Source organism: Balaenoptera musculus, chromosome 6 (assembly GCF_009873245.2).
Source record: "Balaenoptera musculus isolate JJ_BM4_2016_0621 chromosome 6, mBalMus1.pri.v3, whole genome shotgun sequence".
NCBI lineage: Eukaryota > Metazoa > Chordata > Mammalia > Artiodactyla > Balaenopteridae > Balaenoptera > Balaenoptera musculus.
The window spans coordinates 106,132,278-106,160,066 of NC_045790.1; the positions used below are offsets into that span (position 1 = coordinate 106,132,278).

General features: G+C 38.1%; 2 protein-coding genes across 5 annotated transcripts in view; both read right to left on the bottom strand.

Moving 5' to 3' along the window:
• SCAI (suppressor of cancer cell invasion) overlaps positions 1-12,569 on the bottom strand; it is a 132,667-nt gene extending 120,098 nt beyond the window's left edge. For 2 of the 3 annotated variants that reach the window (XR_005020404.1, XM_036856490.1), the window contains exons 1-2: positions 12,436-12,569; positions 11,684-11,728 (exon numbers count right to left, since the gene is read on the bottom strand). Coding sequence is in view for 1 of the 3 variants with exons in the window: in XM_036856490.1 (XP_036712385.1) it covers positions 11,684-11,728; positions 12,436-12,488 (98 nt within the window). In the remaining 2 variants the exon portion in view is untranslated. Of the gene's footprint in view, positions 1-8,429; positions 8,483-11,683; positions 11,729-12,435 lie in introns of all 3 variants that reach the window. The other variant, XM_036856491.1, reaches the window with a different exon arrangement.
• Positions 12,570-18,062: 5,493 nt separating this feature from the next.
• PPP6C (protein phosphatase 6 catalytic subunit) overlaps positions 18,063-27,789 on the bottom strand; it is a 33,174-nt gene continuing 23,447 nt past the window's right edge. For both annotated transcript variants that reach the window (XM_036856051.1, XM_036856050.1), the window contains exons 3-7: positions 24,695-24,760; positions 23,527-23,668; positions 20,187-20,266; positions 19,795-20,004; positions 18,063-18,862 (exon numbers count right to left, since the gene is read on the bottom strand). In XM_036856051.1, the coding sequence (XP_036711946.1) occupies positions 18,614-18,862; positions 19,795-20,004; positions 20,187-20,266; positions 23,527-23,668; positions 24,695-24,697 (684 nt within the window). In that variant the 5' untranslated portion in view covers positions 24,698-24,760 and the 3' untranslated portion in view covers positions 18,063-18,613. The remainder of the gene's footprint in view (positions 18,863-19,794; positions 20,005-20,186; positions 20,267-23,526; positions 23,669-24,694; positions 24,761-27,789) is intronic.

Sequence of the window (27,789 nt, forward strand, 5' to 3'; positions counted from 1 at the left end):
CTACCTCCCAATCTGTGGGACAAAAGACCAGGGAGAGAGCAAAGACTCTGAAGATGATGACATGCAAATGGCTGGAGATTCAGTTATCAGCACAGGGACACATCGCTGTCTGAAAGTAAACTGTCCTTCAATGCCTTTAATCAAGAGATAGCTGCTTCCAAAACACACACATGCACAGAGCACATCAGAGACCTCTCCAGAAGGAGAAGAAGCTTAGCCAGAGATTGAGCCCTTTGGGTACAATGGAGCCAGTGCTGGAAGAAAGGAGACTCTCTTTAAAAAAAAAAAATCATGGGCTCACATAACTCAGACCTTGTGAAACCAGGATAATAAAGTCAAGCTGTTGGAGAGGGCTGTAGTCACCTCAAGGCTCAACTAATGTAGGACTCCCTTCCAAGCTCACTCATGTGGTTGCTGGTAGGCCTGGCTTCCTTAACATGTGGCCCTCCTCATAGGCTGCCTGAGTGACTGCACAGCATGGCAAGTGGCTCCCCTCTATGCAGGGTTGCCTTGCATCATGGCAGGTAGCCCCTCCAGAGGGAGTGAGCCGAGAGAGAGAGAGAGAGAGAGAGAGAGAGAGAGAGAGGGAGAAATACCCAAGGTAGAAGACGAAGACTCCTTATAACCTGATCTGGGAAATGACATCTCATTTCTGTATTCTCTTCCCTAGAAGTGAGTCACTAAGTCCACCCCACGCTCAAGGCGAGAATTAAGCTCCATCTTTTAAAGAAAGGAGATCAAAGAATTTGTACACAGTTCTTTAAAACCACCACAGGGACTAAAAGAATTATTGAAGGGAAAAAAAGAAAAAAAAAGTAGCTGGGTAAGTTATTAAGACATCAATGGATGTTTTATTCTCACTGTATTCCCCAATCCCCAAGAAAACAGTCCTTGCCTCAAGGGAGATTTGTGTTTGTTTTCTGAAAATGTGAACTCCTTGAGATTACCTGAGGGAAGGGTGGAAAGATAGTGCCTTTGAGGGCAGAAAGGTAGAAACTAGAAGAAAAAAGGGGGTAATTTAACTGGGAAGAGGAAGGAGACCTTTGGGACTCACAAAAAGAGGGACCTTGCAATTCCACCTCCTAGCAGTGTTCTAGATAAAGGACAAGTGACAAGTCTTTACAGGGAAACAGGTATGTATTGTACCTGGGAAAGCTGAAACCTCTGCACCAGAATCCCCATACCTGGCAAAGATTCTTGTGCCTCAAGTCAGCCGTAACTATTAGAGCCACCAAACACCAAGGACCCACACCCTCTTAGACAACATGCTTACCAGGCACAGCCACAGTGGACGTAAAATAACCTTCCACCCTTCTCCTGGTTCCTCACAAGCCTCTCAGATTCTTGTACAACCCTAAGGAGGGGTGGATGCCCATTTTTAATCCCTAAGATTGAATTTTTCATCAGTTTGATAGGACTGGGGGGAGAGGGGGTGTCCCAAGGTTGGATTTAACTTCATTTAAAATAAATTATATAGTAACGTTTCATGGTACCTGATTTTGTGAAATAAGATTCATACTGACTATATGGTCAATTAATTCACTACCTTATGGATATCTTTTACAATTCACTAATCTTGGTGGTTTCAAAAAAAGTTCCAAACAAGTTGTTCCATCAAAATATTAAGATTTTTCCATCACCAATATATTACTCCCAAATTTTTCCAGGCTTTACTCTCCTAATATATAGAATATTAAGCAATTAGTTATATATCCATGTGTATCTGCCTGGGTTCGCTACCCTCCCTGAAAAAATCCTGGCCTTGGACTTCCCAGGTGGTCCAGTGGTTAAGACTCCAGCCTTCCACTGCAGGGGGCACGGGTTCAATCCTTGGTCGGGGAAGTTCCGCATGCCGAGCAATGCGGCCAAAAACAAAAACAAAAAATCCTGGCCTTGTGGGAAAGCCATCCATTTAGGTTGGGGATTCACAATTTCCATAAAAAAGAAAAATCAATTCTACCACATAATTCACAAGTCACTTACCTGCTCTCTCAATAGATCCAACCATAACCAGCACTGCAGATTACCTATACTTCAGGATCTTAACCTAAAATATGTCCCAATTGTGTGCTATTCAACCTTTATAAAAAACCTAAATGAAGAAATACATTTTTGGTAGATTATGAAAGAACACAGTATATAATCCATTCTTCTGGATTTACTGCTTTCAAAACTACTTTTAGGTTATACAATTCTTTCTTTCAGATAGACTCTCAGGATATAAAACAGATAGTTAGAAGCAGAGAGATACTAGAATAGATAGGTCTCCTTGGAGAATGGCCGATTCTAGGCCTAAGTAGAAAACATACAAGATGCGTCTGGAATACCCTGTCCAACGAGGAAGCTACCAAAGTCTACTGGAGTTGTGTCAAAAAGACCCAAGAGCCAATTTAGAAGAGACTTCCACTGGTCAATATGAACATCAACATGAAAAATAATCAAGCTGGATGGAAATTCATTGCATACGTTTAAATCCATGAGTTGATAATATTATTATTAATAAAAGAAAGAAAGAAAGCCAGTCACCTTTGGAGCATGCTAGGAAACCAATTCATATTGAAATCTGCTATAAAAAAAAGAAAGGGGTAGGGGGACAAGCATTTATCCTGCTTTTCCTTTTACAGACTGTACCTAAGGAAAATTAAACAGTCAATGAAGAACAGATCAGTTGCCAAGGAGCTGGGCGTGCACGGAGTATGTGACTGCAATAGGACAGCAAAAGCAAGTTTCTGGGGTAATGGAAATGTTCCTTACTCTTCTTGTAGTCGTGGTTATAGGAATCTATACATGTGTTCAAATGTCATGGAACCGTCAATTTGCATGTTAATTAAAAAAAAAAAAATTAAGTCAACAAGGGAACTTCTCTTTATAAAAGCACTCCAGCTAGTAATGAAGAAGGAATGAAAGATTTAGAATGTCACCATTTGTAACCTCAAATGAAACTATAGACACTGATTACTATGAGTTCCTAACAGCAAAAAAAAGAAAAAAGAGGCCTTGATGGAACTACACACCACTCCTATTAAGTATTCTTTCAAAAACAAACAAACAAACAAAAACCAACAAAACCTGAATCTCATCAAGTCTCTAAAACTAGTTCTAACTACAAATTTATAAGACACACAGGGAATAGAGAAACATGGTAAATGATACCATGGGGAGAGAGTCAGCAAAATTCAGACTGGAAAAACTGGTCAGTGGTTGCCAGTTGGTCAGTGGGGACAGAAGGGAATTTGGGGGAGTGAGGAAAATGTTTTATATTATGATTGTAGTGGTGGTTACACAACTGTGTGCATTTATCAAAATTCACAAAACTGTACACTAAAATAGGTAAGTTTCATCATTATAAATGTTATCAATATAAATTATACCTCAATCTTTTAGAAAATTAAAAATTCAGATTGTGGGAAACTCTTAATAACAAGCATGCTTTCTTTAACAAATAAACAGCATGGGGGAAAAGAGACAGAGTGGGGAAACTATAGATTTTTTTAAAAAAACTTAAGATCTAATCAACAGATTGCCAGTTCTGAACCTTATGTGGATCCTGAGTTGAACAATTTTTTTTATAAATGATTAGTCAACTGTGGATATCTGAACACTGATGAGATATTTAATGATATTAAGGAAATACTGCTAAGTTTCAAGTTATTGTTAATGGAATTGTGGTTATGTGCTTCAAAAGAGTCCCTATCTTTCAACAATACATACTAAAATGATACAGATGAAAAATATGTATAGAATACACTTCAGGTGGAGTATGTGGGTATATAGGTGAAATGGGAATTGAGCTGATAATTGTTCAAGCTGGGTGATGAACAATTCAGGTTCACTGTAGTATTCTAAGTTTATCTGTATTTGAAATTCTCCATATTAAAAATATACATACATACAGAAAAGTAGATCTAGAGCCTTAGAGGCGAGCTAGCCTGCTTAACCCTTTTCTGACTACTCCTGGCATCCCAACCCCCAGGGAGCCCTTGAATTACTGCCAAGGAACCTCTGGGCTCTTTTTGAACACCGCTGAAAACCACTGCTTGAGCGAGTCTAGGTTTAATTCTTGAATAAAACATTACCATGAAAATACCGAATACTTTGACCATCCTGTCTTGGGCTCCCCCTACCACAGAGTCTGCTTTCACAGAATTAAATTCTGGCATTTTGCCCTAGGTTTTCACCGACACATGCTACAAGAAACAGCTTTACCAAAACCACTGCCTTTCTGTAGAGATACTGCTGAGGCAAACACTACCACAAAGAAACTCCGCAATATTCCTGTGTTTCAATGTAGATTAGAAGACATTCCCCTAGTTTTCCACATAAGTACCTCCAGAGTCTGTTTCTCACCAAAGAGTGTACTCGCTGTATAGAGATCTGTCTCCCAGAGATAAACACTCCTTGTTTGATGACTACCTACAGAAAGACTGCAATGGACAGATAATACTGCAAAGACAGAACATCCAAAAGACAAAGCTGTCTGGTTTACTTCCACACCATGTACTGTAACATTCTATTGCCATCTGCACATTTCACTCAACGTGGTCTCTCTGGGTTATCTCATTCTTTTCCATGACTTGGATCACTAAGTGTTTGCTGTTGACTTCTAAATCCGTACCTCAAACCCTAATCTCTCCCCTCAGCTCCAGACCCATGTTTTCATCTGCCTGGTTAAAGATGGTACGTTGAAGCACTTTACACTCCATATAGCTAAAATAAACTCATACTCTTACCCTTCTGAACTTGCTCCTGGATCTGCTGCCTCAATTAAATGTGTTCCCATCCAACCCACTATTCAAGCTAAAAGCTCCTCAAGACACTGTGAAGAAAAAGAAAAGGCCAGCCATAGACTAGGGGGAAAAAATCTGTAAAACACATACCTGATAAAGAAGTTTCAGAATATATAAAGAATTCTTATAACTATTATATAAGAAGACAAACAACTGACAAAAAATGGGCAAAAGATCTGAATAGGAAACCACAAAAAAAGTTATAGGAATGCCAAACAAAAGCATAATGATATCACTGCACACCCTCAGAATGGCAAAGGGGGTACATATATGTCAAAATTTATCAAATTGTACATTTTAAATATATGCAGCTTATTGTATACCAATTACATACCTCAATATAACTTAAAAAGAAAAAGAATGCCAAGCATTGGCAAGGACACGGAGCAAATGGAATCCCATACATTGTGCTAGTGGGAATGCAAAACAGTACAGCCACTTTGGAAGACAGTTTGGCAATTTCTTACAAACCTAAACGTGCACTTACCATAAGACCCAGCAAGTCCATTCCTAGGCATTTACCCAAGAGAAGTGAAAACATATGTTTGTACAAAGACTTACTAACTCACATGTTCGTAACAGTTGTATTCATACTAGCCAAAAACTAGCAACAAGCCAAATGTCCATCAACTGGTGAATGAGAAACAAATTGTGGTAAATTCATACAATGAAATGCTCCTCAGCAATAAGAAGAAATTAACTACAGTTACAAACAATAACATGAATGAATCTCAAAAGCATTATGCCAAGTGGAAGAAGCTAGACACAAAAGACTATATGCGGAATGATTCACTTATATGAAATTCTAGAAAAGACAAAACTATAGTGACAGGAAAAAAAGACCAGTGGTTGCCAGAACCATGACTGCAAGGAAACATGAGCAAATGCGTGTGTGTGTAAGGGGGGGGGGGCAGCAGGATAGCCATGTTCTGTATCATAACTGCAGTGGGTGGTTACACAACTGTATACATTTGTCAAAACTCCTCAAATTGTATACTTAAAATAGGTGAATTTTATCATACGTAAATAATACCTCAGTAAAGCTGATTTTTAAAAACACTGGAAGGAAAGGCAAAATAAAAATACTCAAACTAAGGATAGTCACCAGCTATCATTTATTGAGGTCTTAATGTATGTCAGGTAACATTATCATGTATTTTACACTCATTATCTCAATGAATCCTCTCAATAAGCCATTCAGGGACTTCCCTGGTGTCGCAGTGGTTAAGAATCCACCTGCCAAGGCAGGGGACTCGGGTTCGATCCCTGGGCCCAGAAGAGCCCACAGGCCGCAGAGCAACTAAGCCGGTGCGCCACAACTACTGAGCCTGCGCTCTAGAGCCCGCAAGCCACAGCTATTGAAGCCCGCGTGCCACAACTACTGAAGCCCGTGCGCCTAGAGCCCATGCTCTGCAACAAAGAGAAGCCACTGCAGTGAGAAGCCCGTGCACCGCAACAAAGAGTAGCCCCCGCTGACCGCAACTAGAGAAAGCCCACGCGCAGCAACGAAGACCCAACGCAGCCAAAAATAAATAAATAAAATAAAATAAATAAATGTATTAAAAAAAATTAGCCATTCATTGAATCATCCAGCAAAGAGCTACTGAGTACCTATTATATGTGAGGGAATGTTCTAAGTGCTGGGAACAGAATAGCAAGGAAAACAGACAAAAATCTCTGTACTCAGGCAGTTTATATGCTATTAGAGGAGAGTAATAATTCTACAAGGTGGGTACTATCTACCTGCATCTGGCAAATACTTTGTCCAAGAGCCCAAAGCTAGTATTAGGAAGAGCTAGGATTCAAACTCTAACTCAGGATTTCTCAACCTCAGCATCACTGACAATTTGAGCAGGACAATTCTTCGGTTAGGAGGTTGTCCTGTATGCTGTAGGTGTTCAGCAGCATTCCTGGACTCTACCCAATAGATGCCCCGAGTTACAACAACCAAAAATGTCTCCAGACATTGCCAAATGCCCCCTGGGAGGGAAAATCGTCCCTTGTTGAGAACTACTGTGTAATTTCTAAACTGACACCATAGCCCAAGCATTTTAAAACATCTTTCTTCCCACACCTGACACTGGTCCTGAATTCACCTCACCTAAGACTTCATCATTTGTCAGTCTACATCCCGGCTCTACTCTCTACCATTTCAACAGTCACACGACTGCCAAAATTCACCTTCTAAACCTTCAGACCCTAGATGAAATGTCTGTAGAAACTGCCCTCACTACCAGTACAAAGAATTACTATAAACTCTTTGTATACATACAAAGTCAATTACACCACCTTATTTTTGTGTCTGTCTTCCCCACTAACCTGCGAGCTTTTCCCCAGCAGGGGCAGTATCTCATTCATGTCTATATCCCTAGTACCCAGAACTAGAAAGCATTTGAAGGTTGTTTTTAATTCAACTGTAATTCAAACAAATTACATACATACACACACACACCCCACACAAATCATACAATAAAGCTTTAATCAACATGAATCCTATTAGGACATGGATCCCAAACAAATGGGTCTTGCTCCTAATAGGATCTGAAAGGATTCTCTAACTAATTACCCAAACTTTATTAACAAACATATTGAAGCCTTCAGAATTTTCCAAAACCACATAGAGATCAAGTTTCCTAATCTTAAAGTTCCTCTCAGTCTAGTACAGTTTGTCAGGGGCATTAAATAGCATCACATTATTTTGGACCACCAAAGCCCCATCCCACACTACCTCCCTCTTACCACCAATGCACTTGTTAGTTCAGATGTTTTTACTGAGCACCCCCTCAGTACTAGGGGCTCAAAGAAGAACCAAGGAAGGGAAACAAATGTTTAGTGGTCGGGGGTGGAGGGAAGACACAAAGAACTGGTAACCGTGGGCCATGCGGTGCTTATTCAAATTATCTTAGTTTTTCTTAAACTGTCTTATAATTTGGTCCACTAGGAATGTTCTCAAAAGATAACTCAGCCACTAAACTAATGTCTATCAAAAAGAATGACTTAATAGCAACGATCCTAAAATAAAAATCACATTTTTGGCAACTGTTTCTTAAAATGGAATAGGATATACGGTGTAACAGTCAACAACTCTACACAGCAGGCCAACTCAAAGGGATACCTAAGGCTACATTCAGCAATTAATTCACCATGCAGTGTTCACCAGGAAGTTGTATCATTTGACGTTGAGAATTTTATGGTCACAGTATACAACTCATAAAAACAGCTATAAATAATTTCTGGCTACAACCATTACATCTTCTCTCTATAATCCACCTTTAGAGCTCACCTGGCCATTATTTTTTCTATTTTTAGAGCAATCCCAGACCTGCTTTCTAAAGAAAATCTTGGTCTCGCCCACAGGATCTCTTTAGAGATGTACGCTGGCTGTCCATTCAGGTCAAAATGCTGACTCAATCAGGATCTGACCTCAGACATGCGGAATGTGTGCCCTCATTGGTGCCTGATGCTTACCAAAACTTGATTACAGAAATAATATTCACGGAACAAATTATTCATTCGATAATTCAATCAAACGTTCTCTAAGTGCCAGGCACCATTCTAGGCGCTGAGGATAAGCAGAGTCCCTGCAGCTTACTCATTCCTCCTTATCTCTGAACCAAGCCAAACCATCGGTGAGCAGTATACCTAAATCCAGTTGCTCTGGCTCTTCGGAGGATGTTCACTGGTATTACCTAAACCTGGATTGAGAAGCATTATAAGAAGCAATCTTAAAAAACAACAACAACAAAAAAAAACTTCCTACTATATTTGTCATTGGGTTTTTTTTCCCCCACAAAAGCACAGTGTCCCCATTATGAAAACCAGTGAGAGAAATTTTTCTCTAAAAGTCAAAAAAAGTGTGCCTCTCTTAAACATGTGCTTGATTTTACAGACACCATGAACGTGCAAGCTGAGCTTTATTTTCTTCTTAGCTTTTGTTCTAGGAAACTCAGAGCCAAATATGGAACCTACCTTTGGTAACTGTGCAGTACCTTCTAGTCTATATCCTAACTTCGCCACTGATTTAATTTTATTACTATTCTCTCATGCTTTTTGCCTTAATATCTTTATTTTTAATCCTTCATACTGTATATATTTTGAAAAGAAGTGGGAAATAAAAGGTATTTAATAGGTGCTTTTTAACCTAAAATTTACTGTATACTTTCTACGTGCCAGGCACTATACTAAGCATTTTACAACCCTATAAGGGTTGAACTATTATTATTTCCGTTATACAGATGAAGAAGCGGGGCTCAGAGAGGTTTATTAACTTGCATATGATCTCACAACTTGTATCTGACAGAGCTAAGATTCAAATTCAGCTCAAACCATTACACCTAGGTGTATCTACAGGCTATCATAGGAACAAACAAAGCAGAGAAGAGGAAGGTGAAGGAGAGGGTAGAAAGTCTGCATGGAAGATGTGATGTTTCAGGGAAGTCTTAAAGGTGGGGAGCTTGCCAAGGAACGGGGAGAAAGTATTCCAGAGAGGAAGAGAAATCACGTGCAAAAACCCAAACATAAGTTCTGGGAATAGCAAACAGGACATAGAGTTACATTCAGCAATTAGTTCATTGTGAAGCATTCACCAGAAAGTTAAGTCATTTAATTACTGGAAGTTTAGTAGATCCATTATTGAGAATTTGGCCGCTATTGAGTACATGGCCACAGTACTCAACTGTGGCTGGAAAGACAGACGTGAAATAAAGGCAGTCTCTTTTTTTTTTTTTTCAATTGAAGTATAGTTGATTTACAATTTTGTGTTAATTTCTGCTATACAGCAAAGTGACTCAGTTAAACATACATATACATTCTTTTTTTTATATTCTTTTCCATTATGGTTTATCATAATAGAGGGCAGTGTCTTTTTATGATTACGCTCAAAAGTCTGAATTATGTTCAATAAACAAGGGGAACCACATAAGGATCTTAAGCTTGAGAATTACAAGATCAACTTGCACAGTATGTGAATGAATTACAGATTCAAGGTAGGGAACCCAGTCAGGAGGCTACTCCAAGAGTCTGGCAGTGGGGTAATGAAAGTTAAACAAGGGCTATCGAAAAGAAAATATAATGCAAGCCATGTATGTAATTTTTACTTTCCCAATAGTTATGTTAGAAAAAGTAAAAAAAAAAAAAAACTGAAAATAATTTGAGTAATACTTTTATTTAATCCAATATATCTAAAATATTATTTTATGAAGTAATTGACATAAAAATTAGTAATGAGAAATTTGCCATGCACTTTTTGTACTAATCTGAAATTTGGTGTGTTTTTTAATACTTAGATATATGCCTCACTTTGGACATTAAATTTTCATTGGAAAAATTTGATCTGTATTTAGATTTCATAATTTACAGATGAAAAAGCAAATTCACATACCCAAGTTGTTCCAGACATAAACATTTTCCAGTAATTAAATATTGGTTTTAAAATTTAAATTAATTACAATTAACAATATTTATTAAAAGTCCAGTTCCTCAGTCATGAGAGCCACATTCTGAGTGTTCCACAGCCATATATGGCTACCACATTGGCCCATACAGGCCTAAAGAATGACAAAGGAACTTTGGCTGTTGGCACCTTCCACGATCAGCATTTCACATCTACCTACTGTTAAGGTTTACTGTGTATTAACATCGATAACTTATCAAGTATTAACTATCACAGTGGTCCTACTGGTCACATCCTCACTACCGTAACTTACTTTCTCTAGGCCAATGCCTACATCCATGAAAAAGGAATCTTCGAATGACTACACAGAATTGCTATGTAGTACCTGACACATGGAATGTGCTCAGAAATGCTTGTGGAATGGATGCATGCTCTTCATTACTCAAGGAACAATGCACTTGCTGCAGACTACCTAAGTCCTTTGTTTCTATCTTTCTATGGTTCAACTGCTTATTAGACTCTACATACAATGAAAACAGAAAAAGCAGTAAGAAAACCTATTTTCAGGACTTCCCTGGTGGCGCAGTGGTTAAGAATCTGCCTGCCAATGCAGGGGACATGGGTTGCAGCCCTGGTCCAGGAAGATCCCACACGCCGCGGAGCAACAAAGCCCGTGTGCCACAACTACTGAGCCTGCACTCTAGAGCCTGCGAGCCACAACTACTGAGCCCGCGTGCCACAACTACTGAAGCCCGTGCGCCTAGAGCCCGTGCTCCGCAACAAGAGAAGCCACCGCAATGAGAAGCCCACGCACCGCAACGAAGAGTAGCCCCCGCTCGCCACAATGAGAGAAAGTCTGAGCACAGCAACGAAGACCCAACATAGCCAAAAATAAATAAATTAATTAATTTTTTAAAAAAAAGAAAACCTATTTTCAATTGTATATTTATTAGAGGCATTATAATATAATGGTTAAGAGCTTCAGCTCTGGAGTCAGACTGCTGGGATTCAAATCCTGGTTCTATCATTTACGAGATGTGTGATCTTATATAAATGCTCAGCCTCTCTTGTGCCTCAGTTCTCTCTCATGTTAAAACAGGGATAACTGTACACACTTCCTTGGGGTGTTTCAAGGATTACAGAAGATAATACAAATAAGCCCTTGCACATGGTACCTGGCACACAGTAGATGTTCAATAAACATTAGCTTTTTAAACAGAGCTGGTGAAGAAGTTGAAATTACAGCTAACATAAAAAACTAGGCTTTCTCAATTATCCACATCTCTTTCCCACATAATCTTAGATACCAAAAAAAAAAAAAAAAAGTACAGGCAGTACTTTGAAGTCCTAGAAGACAGAGCTTGCAGATAGTTATATTCATTAACAAAGGAGCTAAGTAAAAAACTTCATCTACTGACAGTGTATAATTATGCAGTATAGTATAGGTGCAGCCAAGCAAATGGAAAAAAACACGAAGCAAAACTGGGAAGGCATTTTGCCTTACCTGCTTTTCCGTTTTCGAGGTGGTTTCTCCACTGTGCCAGTCAGTCTGCAGACCAAATAAGATGGTAACTAAAAGTAACATACAAGATCACATCTGCGGGCCCTAGTGTGCCAGTCAAGAACTCAACGCACCACCCTCTAGAACTACAGGCTGTCTAAGCCCATACCTGACCTTACAAATGCCTTATGTTCTGTTTCCCCTAAATACCAAGACCAAGCGATCCTGGGACTCACCGTTCCCCTAATGTCTGCTTAGCCCAAACCCTGCTCTGCCTCCTGGTCTCTCACTCCATCCTCAGCTCCTATTCGTCACAGCCCAGCTCCCCAAAACCACCCAACGCCACCTACTCATTGTCTGCTTCAACACCCCCGCAAGCCCCTCCGGCTTCCCCTTTCCAGTGCCCACCCCCTCCCGACCCGGGCACTGCCCCTCCGAGCCCCGCCCCTCCAGGCCCCGCGCCCCCCGCATTCCACGGCCCCTCCACCGGGCGCGCGCGCCCTGCCCCTCCCGGCCCAGCGCCCCCCGTCTCACCGCTTGGCGCCCCTTCCCTCACACGCCCCTCTCATCCGGTCTGGAGGATGCGACCGCCGCCCAGCCCGCTCCGCCGCCCCTTGGCGCCCCCCCGAATTCCCCGCAGCCCGACCGCCCCTCCAGCCTCGGCGCCCCGAATCCTTCACGGCCCCAAGCTGCTGCCCTGGGCCCGCTCCCGCGCCCCATTCCCAACCCCGACCTCCATTCAGCCCCCGCCCCACCTGGGGCCCAGGCGACTCCGCGGCTGCTGGGGCTGCCGGGCTCCTCTGACCATCCGGCTCCTGCTCCGCCGCGGGAGCTGCTCCGGCGGCCGTAGGGCTCGCTCGGGAAGCTGAGGCGGCGGAGGCTGGAGTAGGCGGAGAGGCGGGCGGAGGGCCTCGCGCCTCTGCCAGGCTTGCTGCAGGGTCCGCCTCCTCCGCGCCTCTCCTCGGCTCCCATTGGCTAGAGCCGTAGTGTGGCCGAAAGCCTGGCGGCCGATTGGACGCTCGGGCCGTCGCATCCCGCCACCTAGAGTTTGGTTGAGACTGCAGGTGGCGGCGGAGGTGCCTTAGAGACTGCTAACACTGCCGGGGAGATCTATGCGCCACCGTGCGGTCGAAAGTAAAAACTGCATCTCCGGCGCCAGACACCTGCGGCGGGCAGGTTCTTCTGGCTCTGAGTCCTGCATCCCACACACCTGCTGGCGCCCCTCAACACTGCACCACGCCAGGAGCAACAGCTAAGCGCTGCAATTTCCCAAACTCCTCTGGCAGGTGCGACAGTGAGGTAAGTCTCCAAAATGAGCTTCATTTTGAACCACCTCATATATCCGGTCCCTGACTACATCATGCTGAAATGGTTAGAGCTCACAGATTAACACTTCACAGAGGATCCGGCAAGAAAACTGTAACAATCTATCAATATAAAGTGTGGTTTAGATGCTCAATCCTCTGCAGAAGAGATCACAAGCTTGGGTGAAGGCTTCCAAGAAAGCAAGAGATTTTAAAAATAAATTACCAAGAAAGGAAAATCAACCCTGCAAACAGAATTGATGCCGTAACCAAAAGCAATGTGCTCGGTTCTCAAATGCCTAAATGGAACTGACCCCTGAATGTGTTGCTAACCGTCCTGTGATACTGCAGATGCTTGTGACTTCTACTCCAGCTAATCAATTTTAAAATAAATTTCCTTGCATTTTTAGTGTTGTTGACAGACCTAAGCATGCAAGACTACCAGCACATAAGCATTATAAATCAGTTACCTTTTCTCTTCTACTTTAACAAGGCCATCCTTGAAAATAAGACATAACTCATTAACATATTAACAAAATTCTTCCTCTAAGGTGGAATCCCCTTCAGTCTTTCTGCAATCCTGTGTAGTTTTCATTTGGTAGATCCTCGGCATCTATTTGGAGCTGGGAGGAGGCATAAAACTTTCTCTTAAGCTACTTCTGTTTTATCAGAATACGCTTTTATGCATCAATAATATGACAGCTTAGAGTTATACACACCATAAGTTTGGGGACAAATCTCTTACTGATCTTCACAAATGGTAAAGACGAGACTATAGTTTTTCATAAAGCCGAATTTATTTGGTGTAAAGGGCTGTCCTTTATTCTGAGATGGCTCTTTTTACATCTTTCCTTCTATAAAATGATGATGATAGTAAACTGTAATGGGACCTTTAAAATGGCATTGACAAGGAAAAAAAAAAAGTTGAACATCTGTTGGCTCCCCAAATTAATATTTTACATAATCCCAAGATAACAGAACCATAAATCCCCTCAATACCAACAAACAATATCCACCCTTATAATCACCAAGCCAGAAAAGAGAGAGAACCTCAGAATCATTTGTCAGAGAAGACTAGGGGAGATGTGGTAGGAGGAGTCCTGGTGGGGAGGATCAACTTACTAGGAGACTAATCTTGAATGTCACTCATTGTTTCTTAAAATATGAATTAAAATCATCTGCTTGGTTTTCAAGGTCTTTCACAATTGGCCAACGCCTCTCTGATACATGGTATTGTCAACAGAACTGCAGCTATTCATTTCTTATGCCTTCCCAAGGAGTACCCTCAAGTTTACCTTCATATCATGTCCAAGTTCTAGTAATCCCTGCTTCTGTGCTTTTACTATATGAAATACATGGCCCATCATTCTAGTATACATTTAATTCACACTTCCTCTTTTAAGCCTTCCCCAATTACTCCAGCTTACCTCAAACATTTCCTTCTCCAAATTTGTTGTACTTACATAAACTACAGTACATCAGCAATTATATATTGCCTTGGGTTATTCTTACTTCCCAACTACACTGAATTTGGGCAAATGATATGTAAGTGGGCCCTCAATAAATGGCAGCTTTGGGCCAGGGACTGGGTATTTTATATGTGCTATTTTTAATCCTGAGATCAACCCTGTATGGCATTCTTATTTTAGACACAGAATTTTAAGATTCAGAAAACCCAACTTGCTCAGGGTCACAAAGCTACAATAACCAATATTGCTTAAGATGTACTACTCTAGGATGCCCTAAATGGGTTCACATTCCAGCTCTCTTGTGCAGCCTTGGGCAAGTTACCTATCATCTCTAAGTGTGTTTTCTTGCCTAAAAAAAAAAAAAAAAGGTAATACAGTCATTGAGCCATAGTAGGGGTGACACAAAACAGGGCATGTACAGCATTTAGCTGTGTGCTCAATACAGGTTAGCTGCTATTACTGCCTGGCAGAGCTGGGGTTTTTACCTAGATTGATCCCAAAGCCTATATTCTTTCCACTATTCCATTGCCTCCACACAGTCTTTTATAACCCATTCCCATTTATATAAAAAAGCAAAGTGCTGAGAACAGTGGCTGCCCAGGGACTGAGTGGGAATATACTTACATAATTATTTTTGTTGACACCACACACACAAAATTCATAAATTTCATGCATTTTTGAATTAAGAAAACATTGAATGATCCAAGCCAGCATAAGCTTACCATCATGAGGGTAAGAAAGGCACATATTCACCAAGTGATTAACAAGGAAATAGAAAACTAGTAAGAGGGGAATAAGGTCCTTCTCCAAGCATCTACTGTGTTTGGTTTCATGCTAGAGGACTTTCCAAATGCTTCTTTTTGGTGTTTTACTACTGTATATTTCATCAGCATGACTGCACAGTTTAAATACACAATTGAAAGAGTTGTGATGATCTCATGAAGCTGGGTTCTGGGCACTGGATCCAGGACGTAACAATGAATATTGTCTTTAAAGAACTGGAACACTGAAGAGTCAAATGCAGAACAAGAAAAGTTTCACTTCTGTTTACTAGTCAAGCAACTAAGTGAAGGAATAAGCATTTTTTAATTTTTAAATTGTGTTATATAAAATGCTAACTTCTTGTCGGGACAGACTGCATTAGATAAAATTTTTTGACAAACTTCCTATAATCTTTTTATTAATTTACACTGAGAGAATATAGCACCTTTCATCCAAAGAACTGAAGGTGCTTTACAAACATTAGCATTTAGAAAACAAGTACATTTGAAAATCTGGACTCTTGCTGTTAAATCTCTTCGACTCCAGATACACAAATTTTTTGGAGGCTGATGGAAAGCAATTCTGTTTCTGACAATGAAAGAGGCTCAGAAAGAGTTCGGATTTGTTCTCACAGTACAGGCATTTTCCAAAACCTGGTGCTGGGCTTACAAAGCAAAAACACACAAATCTTAATGCAAAGAACAATATTTCAAAAGTGAAACACAGGGTTTAAGACATCAAAATCTTCCAACAGTTCTAGGCATCCGGACAGAGTAGGAGCTGATGCAGGTTGCATATTAAAGATGTGCTCTTGATCCAGGCTTTTTAGGGTCACACCCAAATGAACACATTTAGAGTGGTGAGATTTTTTTCAGGAAAAAGCATTAACCTAGGAAAAGCTGGCCAAGAGCATATCAGGAAAATGAGGAAAGGGGAGTAATTGGCAATTAAAAGTAGACAGTTCTCACTAGAGCCTAGGACATTTTATTAGAAACCAAGTATATCATAGGCAAATAAAAATGGTTATTACCCCCATTAATACAACATAAGGGATTTTACATTCAGCCTAGATACAGGGAATAACAGAGCCTCCTGCCTACAAATCTATGACTTGCAAGTATTTTCCACCACATGATTACTCTATATAGTACATAGCCCTTATTTATCAGAGGGATCCAAATATTCCTTTTAGGCTTACAGAGTCCAATACATTCACTCTCTCTTCCCTTTACATGTCTAACAGTAAAAACTTTTTTTTCATGCAAAAAGCCATTATTCAGTTGAAGAGAAAAAAATCAGGCAAAACAGAGATGGCAATTAAGGAATGGACAGAATATTATTGGCACATGCCCAACTAGTGACAAACAAATGCAGTACACCATGACTTAAAAATAAAAGTCACATTACACGGGTAACTAAAACAACTACATCAATCTAAGCTAAGGAGTGTCAAATGGGAAGGAAGGGCTGAGGGTTACCAATTTTATTGGTACAACTTAAAAGCAGAAGAAAGAAAGCACTTAAATACAATTTATGGTAACAGAAAAAAAATACTGCAGAAAGCTGTTCAAAGACCACACCAAGTTGTCTGCATCATTAATTTCCAGTGTTTCACAATTAGTAAAATACATAGCTACATATCCCTGTAAGATAAAAATACCTTTCCCCCTGAATTACACTGGGGTCAGGGCAGTAAAACAAAGCTACTGACCCAACAGTTCAAGTGTGTGCAGCAAACGTCTTAGCCACTTCTTTCTTACAGCTATACAATTAAAAACTACACAAGGAGCTGTGTGGTTGGGGGAAAAAATCAAAACAGTATTGTGCTCGCTTAATAAAAGAAAAGCCCTGATGAAAAATTATGTGCCAAGAAGCTTAGACTATAAAGATTTTTATTGCATTTTTAGGTAACCTGGAAGTTCTTATCCTGAAGGGGGACAGTTGGTTTTCAAAACTACCTGAACAGATGCTAAAGTGCTTTATTAATTGGCTGGCTTCACAAAGATTTCCTGGAATGACAAAAATTAATTATAGTAGTAAAGGGATACCAACTATTTCATAATATGGTTAATTCCAGCATCATTTATGACCATAGTCATAAGAGACACTGGAACACTTGTCCTTATTAAGTGGACAGTTGCATATCAAGAACTGATCATCACAACCCTTTGGATATTCAAATTACTTACACAAAGCCGAAACATAGTATCACAGACCTTTACAAAAAAGGACAATCTGGTTTTTTCTACACTTTTAAAAATCTGCTTCAGATTACAGTTCACAAGTACAAGAGTCCTGACTTTTCAACCTTTCCAGTTGCAGTTAAAAAATGAACACTTTCTAAAAGTTAAGGTCAAGTGTTACAGTAAGAATGATTCCTATTGAAAAGTACATATATTTTACTTAATGATACTCATGATAGATTGTAAACTGGATTGATCACATTCTACTCAACTGGTATCAAATGAACACATCAGCATTACAAGTATTAAATGTTCTTCTATTACTAGAGAGGATATAAACCAAAACATTAATATGGCAGTTATTTCTTTAGGCACAGTTTAGTGATTTTTTTTTTAAATATATAGTATGGAATTTCAGTTGAAGTTTTAAACTTAATAACCAAAGGGTCAAGAACTCTGATTAGGAAAAAAGAAAAAAAGAATAACTTAAGCTAACAATGTTTACACTGTTTAAAATTTCTAACACTTTAACCTATCTGGGTTTTATTTAAGATTACTTTATTAAAAAATACAAGGAATCTGAAAAAAGATCAATACAATTATCTTAATGTACAAAGTCATAAGCTGTAGCAGTTTTTAAACTAAAATTTAAAAACACAACAAGGAGGGCAGCCCTTTAGACCAATTTATTTTATATCCATTTAAAATATCATCCAACAAAGGACAATGAAGTTTACAGCTGGGACAGGTATACATAACTCGAGGCATTTGCAGTCCATCGTGCCCACTGAATAACAACTTTGCTGCTGAAATTTCTTAAAACTTACCGAACTAAAACAAAAGACTGAATAATACAAAAGGAGGAGTATTTCAGTGTCTGTTCTGTCAATTGGCTTTTTTAAAAAAGGAAACATCCTGTTTCCCCTAGACCAGTAAATAAGCAAGAGCTACATGCAGCAGTCTGAGTATTAAGACATTTCTCAAGTCTTCTCAAATGAGTCCAAGGCGGGGGTGGGACGGGGGAGAAAACTGATAGAAAAACATTGCTATAGACACCATAACAAACAATAAATTTAGATAATTTAAAATTAAAAAAAAAGGCAAGAGGCAGCATTTCAGCAGCAAAGTGCTCAATAAAAAGTATATTGTAGAGGGTAATACACGAAAGTTGGGGTAAGAGGACAGAAAAATGGGTCAGCAGGATGGGCGAAGGCCTCAAAGGAAATACGGCGTCGTTGTCCTGGGAGGAATAACACGTTCTGAATCTGGAACTGCCCGGAATAACTTTGGTTCTCTTGTATTTACATCTTTGAAGACCATGATCGAAGCAATATTTCCACAACGATAACAGTAATTAGGAGCAGACCATACTGTTACCAGCTTCTCATCAAACATAAATTTATAGCCTTCATGCACTAGTTGGTGTGCTCTGCAGATGAGTTTTAAGTTGTTGATATGAACAAACTGCAATTTAGAAAGGTTTTGTTAAGTATCCAGCACATTTTAAAAAAAATCAACCTACATATATAAGAAAATAAGCATTTAAATAAAGTATAAATCCTGTAATTACTAAAGCTCTCATGATTATAGAATCCATTCTACAGTTATCCCCACTAATTTCCGTAAGTTATAGAGTCACTTTGGCCTCAGTTATAGAAATCATAGTAACATAATTAGTTAGAAGTTTCTGAAAGAAAAGCATTCTGTAAGTGCTATCAGATATGAAACAAAGTTTTTATGGTTTAATAATAAATATATTACTATCAATATCTATCATTTACTGAGGCTTTAGTATGGTTCTTACAAAATTCTGAAAGAGATTTATTATCCTTCTCTTGAAACTTCAGGAACCAGAGGCTCAGACAGGATAAATCTAGCTCTCTGACTTCATTATGCTGGATTACTTCACCCTGCAGTGTGTGTGTATGTGTAAGTGTGCGTGTATATATATTTTTAACTGAAAGTAGTTAACCTCAAAAATATTGCTTATTCACAATAAATACATATGTCAAATCATTATGTTGTATACATAAAACTAATACAATGTTATATGTCAATTATATCTGAATTAAAAATATATATACAAAGAAATATATACATTAAAAAGTTGCCTATCTTGCCCTTGTTATCTCATTACTTAATTGCAATGTTTGAAAGAAAAGGAACATTTATTTTACGCATAGTACCAATGGATGCTAAAGGAGGTGCTTTTATTACGTGATCTCATTTAACCATTAAGGAAAGACATACACGATAAACTAGACAAGATATCTGATATCCATAGCCACCACAGTTTGAGTAAACTAGACTAGAAGTTTGGTATCTATAGCCACCATAGTTCTTTATGTAGTCCATTAGCAACCAACAAACCACTTTTCCGAAAATGCTGGCTTTACCTCATTTGTGACCTTTGCACCAAAAAGCCAACCTGCTCCTCGGGGACTGATTGCCCAAGTATCCACATCTTCAGGATCCGACCAAACCAGATCACAAAATGCTCCTTTATGAGGAATTTCCTGATTCCGTTCAATGGTTCGAATTTGATCCAGTGTTTTGATATCAGGAGATAAACCACCATGAACACACAAAATCTGCTCATCTATTAACTAGCAAAAAAGGAAAACAAAGAGTTGAACATATAGTAATAAACTCAGTCGTATATCTAAATTCATCAGTGAGTGCTAATGATATCAATATAATTGAAATGGCAATTAGATAAAAATATGCAAAGTGTTACTGGCAGGAAAACACTTGAGCTTTTTTTTAAAAAAGATTTACATAAACTTACAGCTGCTACTGTGAGCATGTCAAAAACTTTGGTACAGTATCTCCAGGCATTAGCGTTTCCGTATTTGGTTTGGCACTCATCTATGAGAGAAACAAAGAGTTCTCATTAATGAAGTTCTGAATCTGCTGATAAAACTAAGGAATACAGGGGAGTTCCCTGGCGGTCCAGTGGTTAGGACTCAGCGCTTTTACTGCCGTGGCCCGGGTTCAATCCCTGGTCAGGGAACTAAGATCCTGCAAGCCATGAGGTGCGGCCAAAAAATAAATAAATAAAATAAGTAAAGAATACAACTAATACTAGGACAACAGAAATTTGCTTAAACTAGGATGGCAAGTTATGATACATAGTTAGCCCTAGTAGGTCCTCCATGTAGAACCAGAAGGAGACTAGTGTCTAACTAGTCTAAGAATGTGGTCCTGCTTTTCATTCCAGAAGTGGCTCTAAGAACCAGCTGAAATTATTAGTCAAAATGCTATAATCAAGTAGAGCTAAATATTAATTTCACATAACCCAAAGCAAAAGCTTTTGTCTTACTATTAATACCGGGGGGGATTTCCTGGTGGTCCGGTGGTTGGGACTCCAAGCTTTCACTGCTGAGGAAGCAGGTTCCATCCCTGGTTGGGGAAGTGGGGCCCCGCAGGCCAAATAAATAAATAAATAAACTTAAAAAAAAAACAAAACTGGGCAATTCTATCAAACAGAGTAATGTATTTAAGGTGACTACCTTATTCTAGCAGGATAATTAAAGGAGCATGGATAATTCCCATTTCAACATTTTTCAGGCCTAGGTTGCCCCTTCTGAGATTTTCTGCAAATTGTGCAACTACATACTTGAGTTCCAGTAAGTACCCCTGTAGTCATCACTAAGGACAAACTGCCAATCAGTTCTTACATATTCTCAGCTGAACATTCTCTCTGCTGTCTACAACAGTTAATAGGGTACATTATCTCTTCTCTCAGTTAAATACCATGGAAGTCTGCTTTTGGCTTCTTCCTTAATTTCGGAAAAAAATGGACGTATCACTAATTGCCCTAAGTACAGCTGAAAATGATACAGGATATAAGACTGTGGGGTATGGTCAATCCTCATAATTTTCTAAATTATATCTCTACGTGAGGCAGGGTCCTTATTGTAAACGTCTCATGAGACAGCTCTAACATTGAGCTCAGTTTACCAGTAGGAATCTTGTAAATTTTTCACCTTAACACGTAAGCAAAGCACTTGGTTCATAATAACTGCTAACCATATGTTTATCAGTGTGAACGGAAGGCCCAATATAATAGCTATATATAGACATTTTTACTACTTTAAAATCAATGTTAAGTTCCATGATGACTAAAACTGTCTCCCTCCTGAGGAGCAGATGGGCTTGCTCTTATCAAACAAAACCATAGATGAACACTAGAGCATAGCTGGGGATGAAAAAAAATCAATACTAGATGTTGTGCTGTTGTCATGTTCTTCGGTCAAGGCATCTTGATTAAAATGTCCTCCTTCCTCTCCTCCTTTTATCTCTTTTGCCCTACACTGATAATGTTGGTCAAATTCTGGGGTGTAATTATATATGTAACATTAATCTTACACAGTTGGAGCCAGTTGCTTTCACTGAGCTAACACCACATAATGTATTATCCAAAATACTGATTATTTTGCAAAAGAATCAAACACTTTTTATTCCAAATGATATTTGGCATTTTGTGAATGAAAATCTGAAGTAACTTGTAGAAAGGAGATAAATATTAGCCATCTAACTTTTCAATTCCTATTAACAGTTATCAACAATAAATTGTCGGGAAGTTCCCTGGTGGCCTAGTGGTTAGGATTTGGGGCTTTCACTGCTGTGGCCCGGGTTCAATCCCTGGTCGGGGAACTGAGATCCCACAACACACACGGTGCAGCCAAAAATAAATAAATAGATAACAATACGTTGTCAAAAATTCTCAATTTAATAATTGATAATGGCTGACAAAATCAGGAGTAAGAGAGTTCAGCTTATCTTTATAATGACAGAAGATAATTCAAAATATAAAGTCTAAAAACTAAAGGGTTATGAGATTAATATTTTCAAATCTCTCAATATCTGCCTTAATTGTGCTCAAGGAAAATTCTTATTAATAATCTCAACAGGGCTTCCCTGGTGGCGCAGTGGTTAAGAATCCGTCTGCCAATGCAGGGGACACGGGTTCGAGCCCTGGTCCAGGAGGATCCCACATGCCGCGGAACAACTAAGCCCGGGCGCCACAACTACTGAGCCTGCGCTCTAGAGCCCGCGAGCCACAACTACTGAAGCCCACGTGCCTAGAGCCTGTGCTCCGCAACGAGAAGCCACTGCAATGAGAAGCCCGCGCACGGCAACGAAGAGTAGTCCTCGCTCGCCGCAACTAGAGAAAACCCACGCACAGCAACAAAGACCCAATGCAGCCAAAAATAAATAGATAGATAGATAATAATAATAATAATCTCTACAGTTCTATCTACCTCCTTCAAAGAGCTTCCTAACCTCATTTTGAAAAACTTTCAACCATATAAAAATTTTATAGAAGTAGCTATTTTGCTTTTAATGGCTGCATTCTATTTATGGCCTGATTTCCTAGTATTCTCTGGAGAAAGCACACAGATTTACAGTACATCCATACAGTATAATACAGTGCAGCTATAAAATAACATCAATGAAGTGAAAAGGCTGGTCACAATATTAAAAAACAAGTTAAGATCCCATTTTAGCTTGGGGTGTGTGCACACACATATGTATAAACACACACACACATACATATATATAGACTAGGTTCTCAAACTGAGTGTGCAAAACATTCCCCTTCAGCAGATTCTAAGGTCCCACCCCAAAAGTGGCGCCTAGCAATCTACATTTTTAACAAGCATCCCAAATGATTCCAGTGAGATAAACTGAGGACTACACTTTGAGGCACTGATCTAGAAAGACATACACCAAAAAGTTAAAAATGGTTCTCTCAGACTACTATGTATAAAATAATAAGCTACAAGGATATACTGTACAACACAGGGAATATAGCTAATATTTTATAATAACTTTAAAAGGAGTATAATCTGTAAAAATAGTGAATCACTATGTTGTACATCTGAAACTAATATTGTAAATCAACTATACTTCAATTAAAAAAAAAGTGGTTCTCTCTACATATCAATAGTCAGATTTTCAACTGATTGAGGGAAGAAAAGGAGTTAAAGGTGAGAAAGTGGAAAAAGATTATCTGTATTTTCTAATTTTACTATGAAAAGCACATGTATGACTTGTGTGGCTTTCTTTCCCAAAGAGGAAGGTAAATCAATATTCAGAATCAGAGAAATAGAAGGTCTTACCATAAAATCCATACACCTGTGTAATCTGTCTACTCTCATGATTTCCTCGCAAAAGTGTAATACGATCAGGCCATTTAGCCTTTAGTGCAAGAAGGTAAGTGAAGGTCTCCAAACTATAGTAACCTCTGTCTACAAAATCACCCTGTAAAGTAAAAATTTACAGTTACAAACAATACAATAGCAACAATATTTTTTAAAAATTATACCAAAGGGCACAAACTCAGAGACACAGCCCAAAATAACAAAAATGAAGAGTTACACATTGAATTATTTGGAAATTGGGTTTTAACAAAAAATTCAAATGGAAATAAATAAGTTGTTCCTACTAAATGTTTGTGCTAGTCTTATGCTACAGGAGCCTACAGGAACCTGCTGTGCAATTCTCTCAAGGATTTTCCCTGCAAAACCACCATTTTTTCAATTCTCTGTTACCTACATTAATAAATGTTTCTAAAAGATCATGTGTGAATCAAAAAATTTTAAATGAATTTCAAAAATCTTTTTAACTGTATCAAAAGAGCTGTCAACTTGAAGAAAATAATTTTTTTGTAAAAGCAATTACCATAATTGTAACAGTATTCTACATTTAGCTTTGTATTTAACAACTGTATATGAGGATATACTATTTACACTTCCCATTTATGTTTTACTTGGGCCAATATTAGACCAATAGGAAAACAGCTAAAAGATTAGAAAAGTGACCCAGAAATTTTCAGAAGGAAGGAAAATAACAGAAGGGCTCAGAAAAAATTCAACGGTAACATTATATTACAAAAAGAAAGTAAGCAAATATCTACCTTAACGGCAAATGTGTATATGTGTATATTAATCAATCCACAGATTAATAACAGAGGAAAATGAATGCTCAAAAAAAATCTGATAAAATAACAGTAAACTGAAGATTTATGCCTTAAACCTGTGGTTCTGGGCTATTTTTCTGCCTAACCATTACTGAGGGCTACAACCCAGTCCTGTGTATACAGCAGTTTACAAAAGCAATTATTCTCAACTAGAGGACACAGCAAAATGTAGAAAAGTATAGAATCACCTTTTCATATATTTAAATAGTGATTGTCACATGGCAACGAAATTATTATATAATTTACATGTAGTAAGTCAGATCCCTTCCATTTAAAATAAGTACTTGATATCACTGGTGTTTACATACCATAAATATGTAGTTTGTGTCAGGAACCTGACCTCCAGTTCTGAATAGTTCACAAAGGTCATAAAACTATAAAAGAAAGGCAATATATGCTGATTACAAATTCCTGTGAAGGAGTAAAATAATAAAACTGAGGCCAAACTGTGTAAAGAAGCAGTTAATTAAGAGGACTTCAAATATTTAATTTATACAAAGAAATAAAGTGCAAACTAAACTGCCAAGCACACAGCTCCCAAGCCTTAAAAAAAAAAAAAAGCACTAAAATGAAGCTCAGTTATCACTAAAGTCATTCCTAAGTCATTAATGTTATAGGCAACCCCCTTTCAAATTTCTTTCATACTTCTCCCATCTATCACTTGAGAATTTGAAATCATTTATCAGTTACCTGTCAATAAGCTAACCCAATCACCTTGCCCCACCTTCAGCATCTATCTTAAAGAGACAAAAGATAAGGAAACAAGTGGATAAGAATTTCTTTTGAAGAATGAATTTACATGACACTTCGTAGTGTCATGTAATCAACCTACCTTCTTACACTCTACTTTGGAAGATGTGTACCCTCAGCTTCCACAGCTGTGGAGAATCTTCTCAATAATCAGTAAAAAAAAGAATAGTATATTTCATCATATTCTACTTGACTGAAAATTTAACTGACAAAAATGTGCGTTTGATAACTTCAGTCAACTCGATTATCCTAATCCTACTTCCTAAAGAAAAGTCACAGTTTTTCTGAAAAAGGATTTTAGATTAAAGGAACTATAATATACCATACCAACTACAACCAATAATAATTTCCTTCACATCTATCTTTTACACTTGAAAGTAGTATTACTACTTAAATTTCTAACACTTAAAACAGTACAGAAATCTTAGTTATAGTGAACAAAACTGAAATTTAAAGATTAACTACTGAAATAAAGTACTACCCTTTGTAGCAATGTTTCATAAGTCTGAAGAGTTGTCACTTGCTTAAAAAAAAAAACTTTAGAAAGTTTAAAATAAAATTTTCCTATCTTCTTAAAATTAGCAAGCAAACAAATGAAACAAATTCAGTCTCAGTCAACTGGTAGACTATTATTTGTTCAAAATATATGCTGTCCATTTCTACAAAGTGGAATCCCTTCCTTCGAAGGAATATACTTCTCACTTCCCACCGCACAGATATATATATGATGTGTGTATGTATATCATGTATCATATATGTATAAATACAATCACATACAATATGAGCAGTAAAAAATAAGTATATATATCTAAATACACTTTCAGTGTATATAAACACATATACATATGTGTTTGTGTTACTTTGGCCTAGTAACTCCACTTCAGTGACTATAACCTAAAGGCAAAAAAAAAAAAAGCTGTATAACATAAAGAAAATGCATCATAGCATCATTTCTAATACCAGAAGAAACAACCTTCATGACTAACGTAAGGGAATATTAATAAAGTGTGATCTACTAATTCAAAGACCTGGACCTTAGGCAGTCATAAATAATGATTATAATGGAAACTACGTAGCAAAGTGGGAAAATGACTAGGGAAAAGAATGGAACACAAAACTATATCTCTAATATAATTATACAATTTTGTTATGTAAAAATTGAGTATGTACACACTCAAAGTCAGGAAGGAAACATTAAAAAGTTTTATGAAACAATTGCTTCTATAAAAGTGTGGTGAAAGAGTGAGTGTCCTTAGACTTTACTACTGATGTCTGTAGAAACACATTCTTGAATAAAAGCTTTGTAAGTTTCCATTTAACTTATGTATATTTAATGGATGATCAAAAATTCTGCCTTGGGGACCCATAGTTCCTACTCCATATTGGTAGTTTTTTCCAAAATTCTTTAATATAAAAAATATTTACTGAAAACATATGCAGACAATTAACCTTGTCATACATTACTGGAAGCCCATCTCATTATTTCACAAATAATTTCTACCATCTATTGTATGTTTTTCATATCACACACACTCTGTAAATGTTCTCATTTTAAAACAAAACCAATCCCGAGAAGTGGATTTTATTCCATTATTAGAGGCAAGGAAATAGTTGGCTAACTCAGCAGTTTTTAAATTTTCTGGTTTCAGGACCCACTCATAGTCTTAAAAATTACAGGTCCCCAAAAAGCTTTTGTTTATACGTTATATGAATCAGTATTAACCATATTAGAAATTTAAAGTGTAACACATACCTTCATACAGGTATGTGTTACAAAAGGGAGGAGAATTTTAATAACTTTTAGAGATAATGGTACATATTCTTCTTTTAATACATCAAAACTTGACAATAGGTCTCTTCTCAAACTCTGTTAGATAAGTTGGTCTAACACTTTGAGTGGGTAACACACTGGTTATTTGGAAAATGGAAATGACATTTCTTTATACATCATCAAAAAAATATTTGTTAAATCATCATAAAAATATTTGTTAATTTCATCACTCACCTCATCAGAAAAGTCTTTTAAGTATCAGAAGCTAGTAGCCTCATGGTGGTAAACTCAAATTTTCTAAAATTCCAATATTTCACTTGAAAACTCAAATTCTGTCATCAGCAACAAATAACGTCAATTGTTTTCCTTGAAGTGACTGGCTCACTTCGTTCACTTTTGCAAAACAGTTGTCAAATACCCGTAGTTTGTCATTCATTCTCTCAAGTAAAAACAGCGTTCCATTAAAAAAAAGAGGCTATTTCAGCAGGAGATGCAAAGAACTGCACAAGTACTTTTCTTTTGAGCAAACCATTTTTCTTTGATATGCAGCAGATGTGCTTTATGCGTACTTCCTATTTCATCAAGGGACTACTCAAAAGATGTATCTACTGAGGGGTTAAGAGTGCCAATTAATATTACTGCTTCATCAAGGACATTCTTAAGTGATACTGGCATTTTATTTTACTGTACATGCATGCATGCTGGTGAAGAATACAATGACAACCAGCATAGGCTGGTGACACTCCCTTGATTCATGCTGAGGCACCAACAGTTTTACCCTCAGTTGATTTTGTGCCATCTTATAGACCTTCAAGGGTCCAAAGGCCGTATTTAAAGAACTGAAGAGCTAGCAGAAATGGCTTCTTAAATAGCTGTTATGTA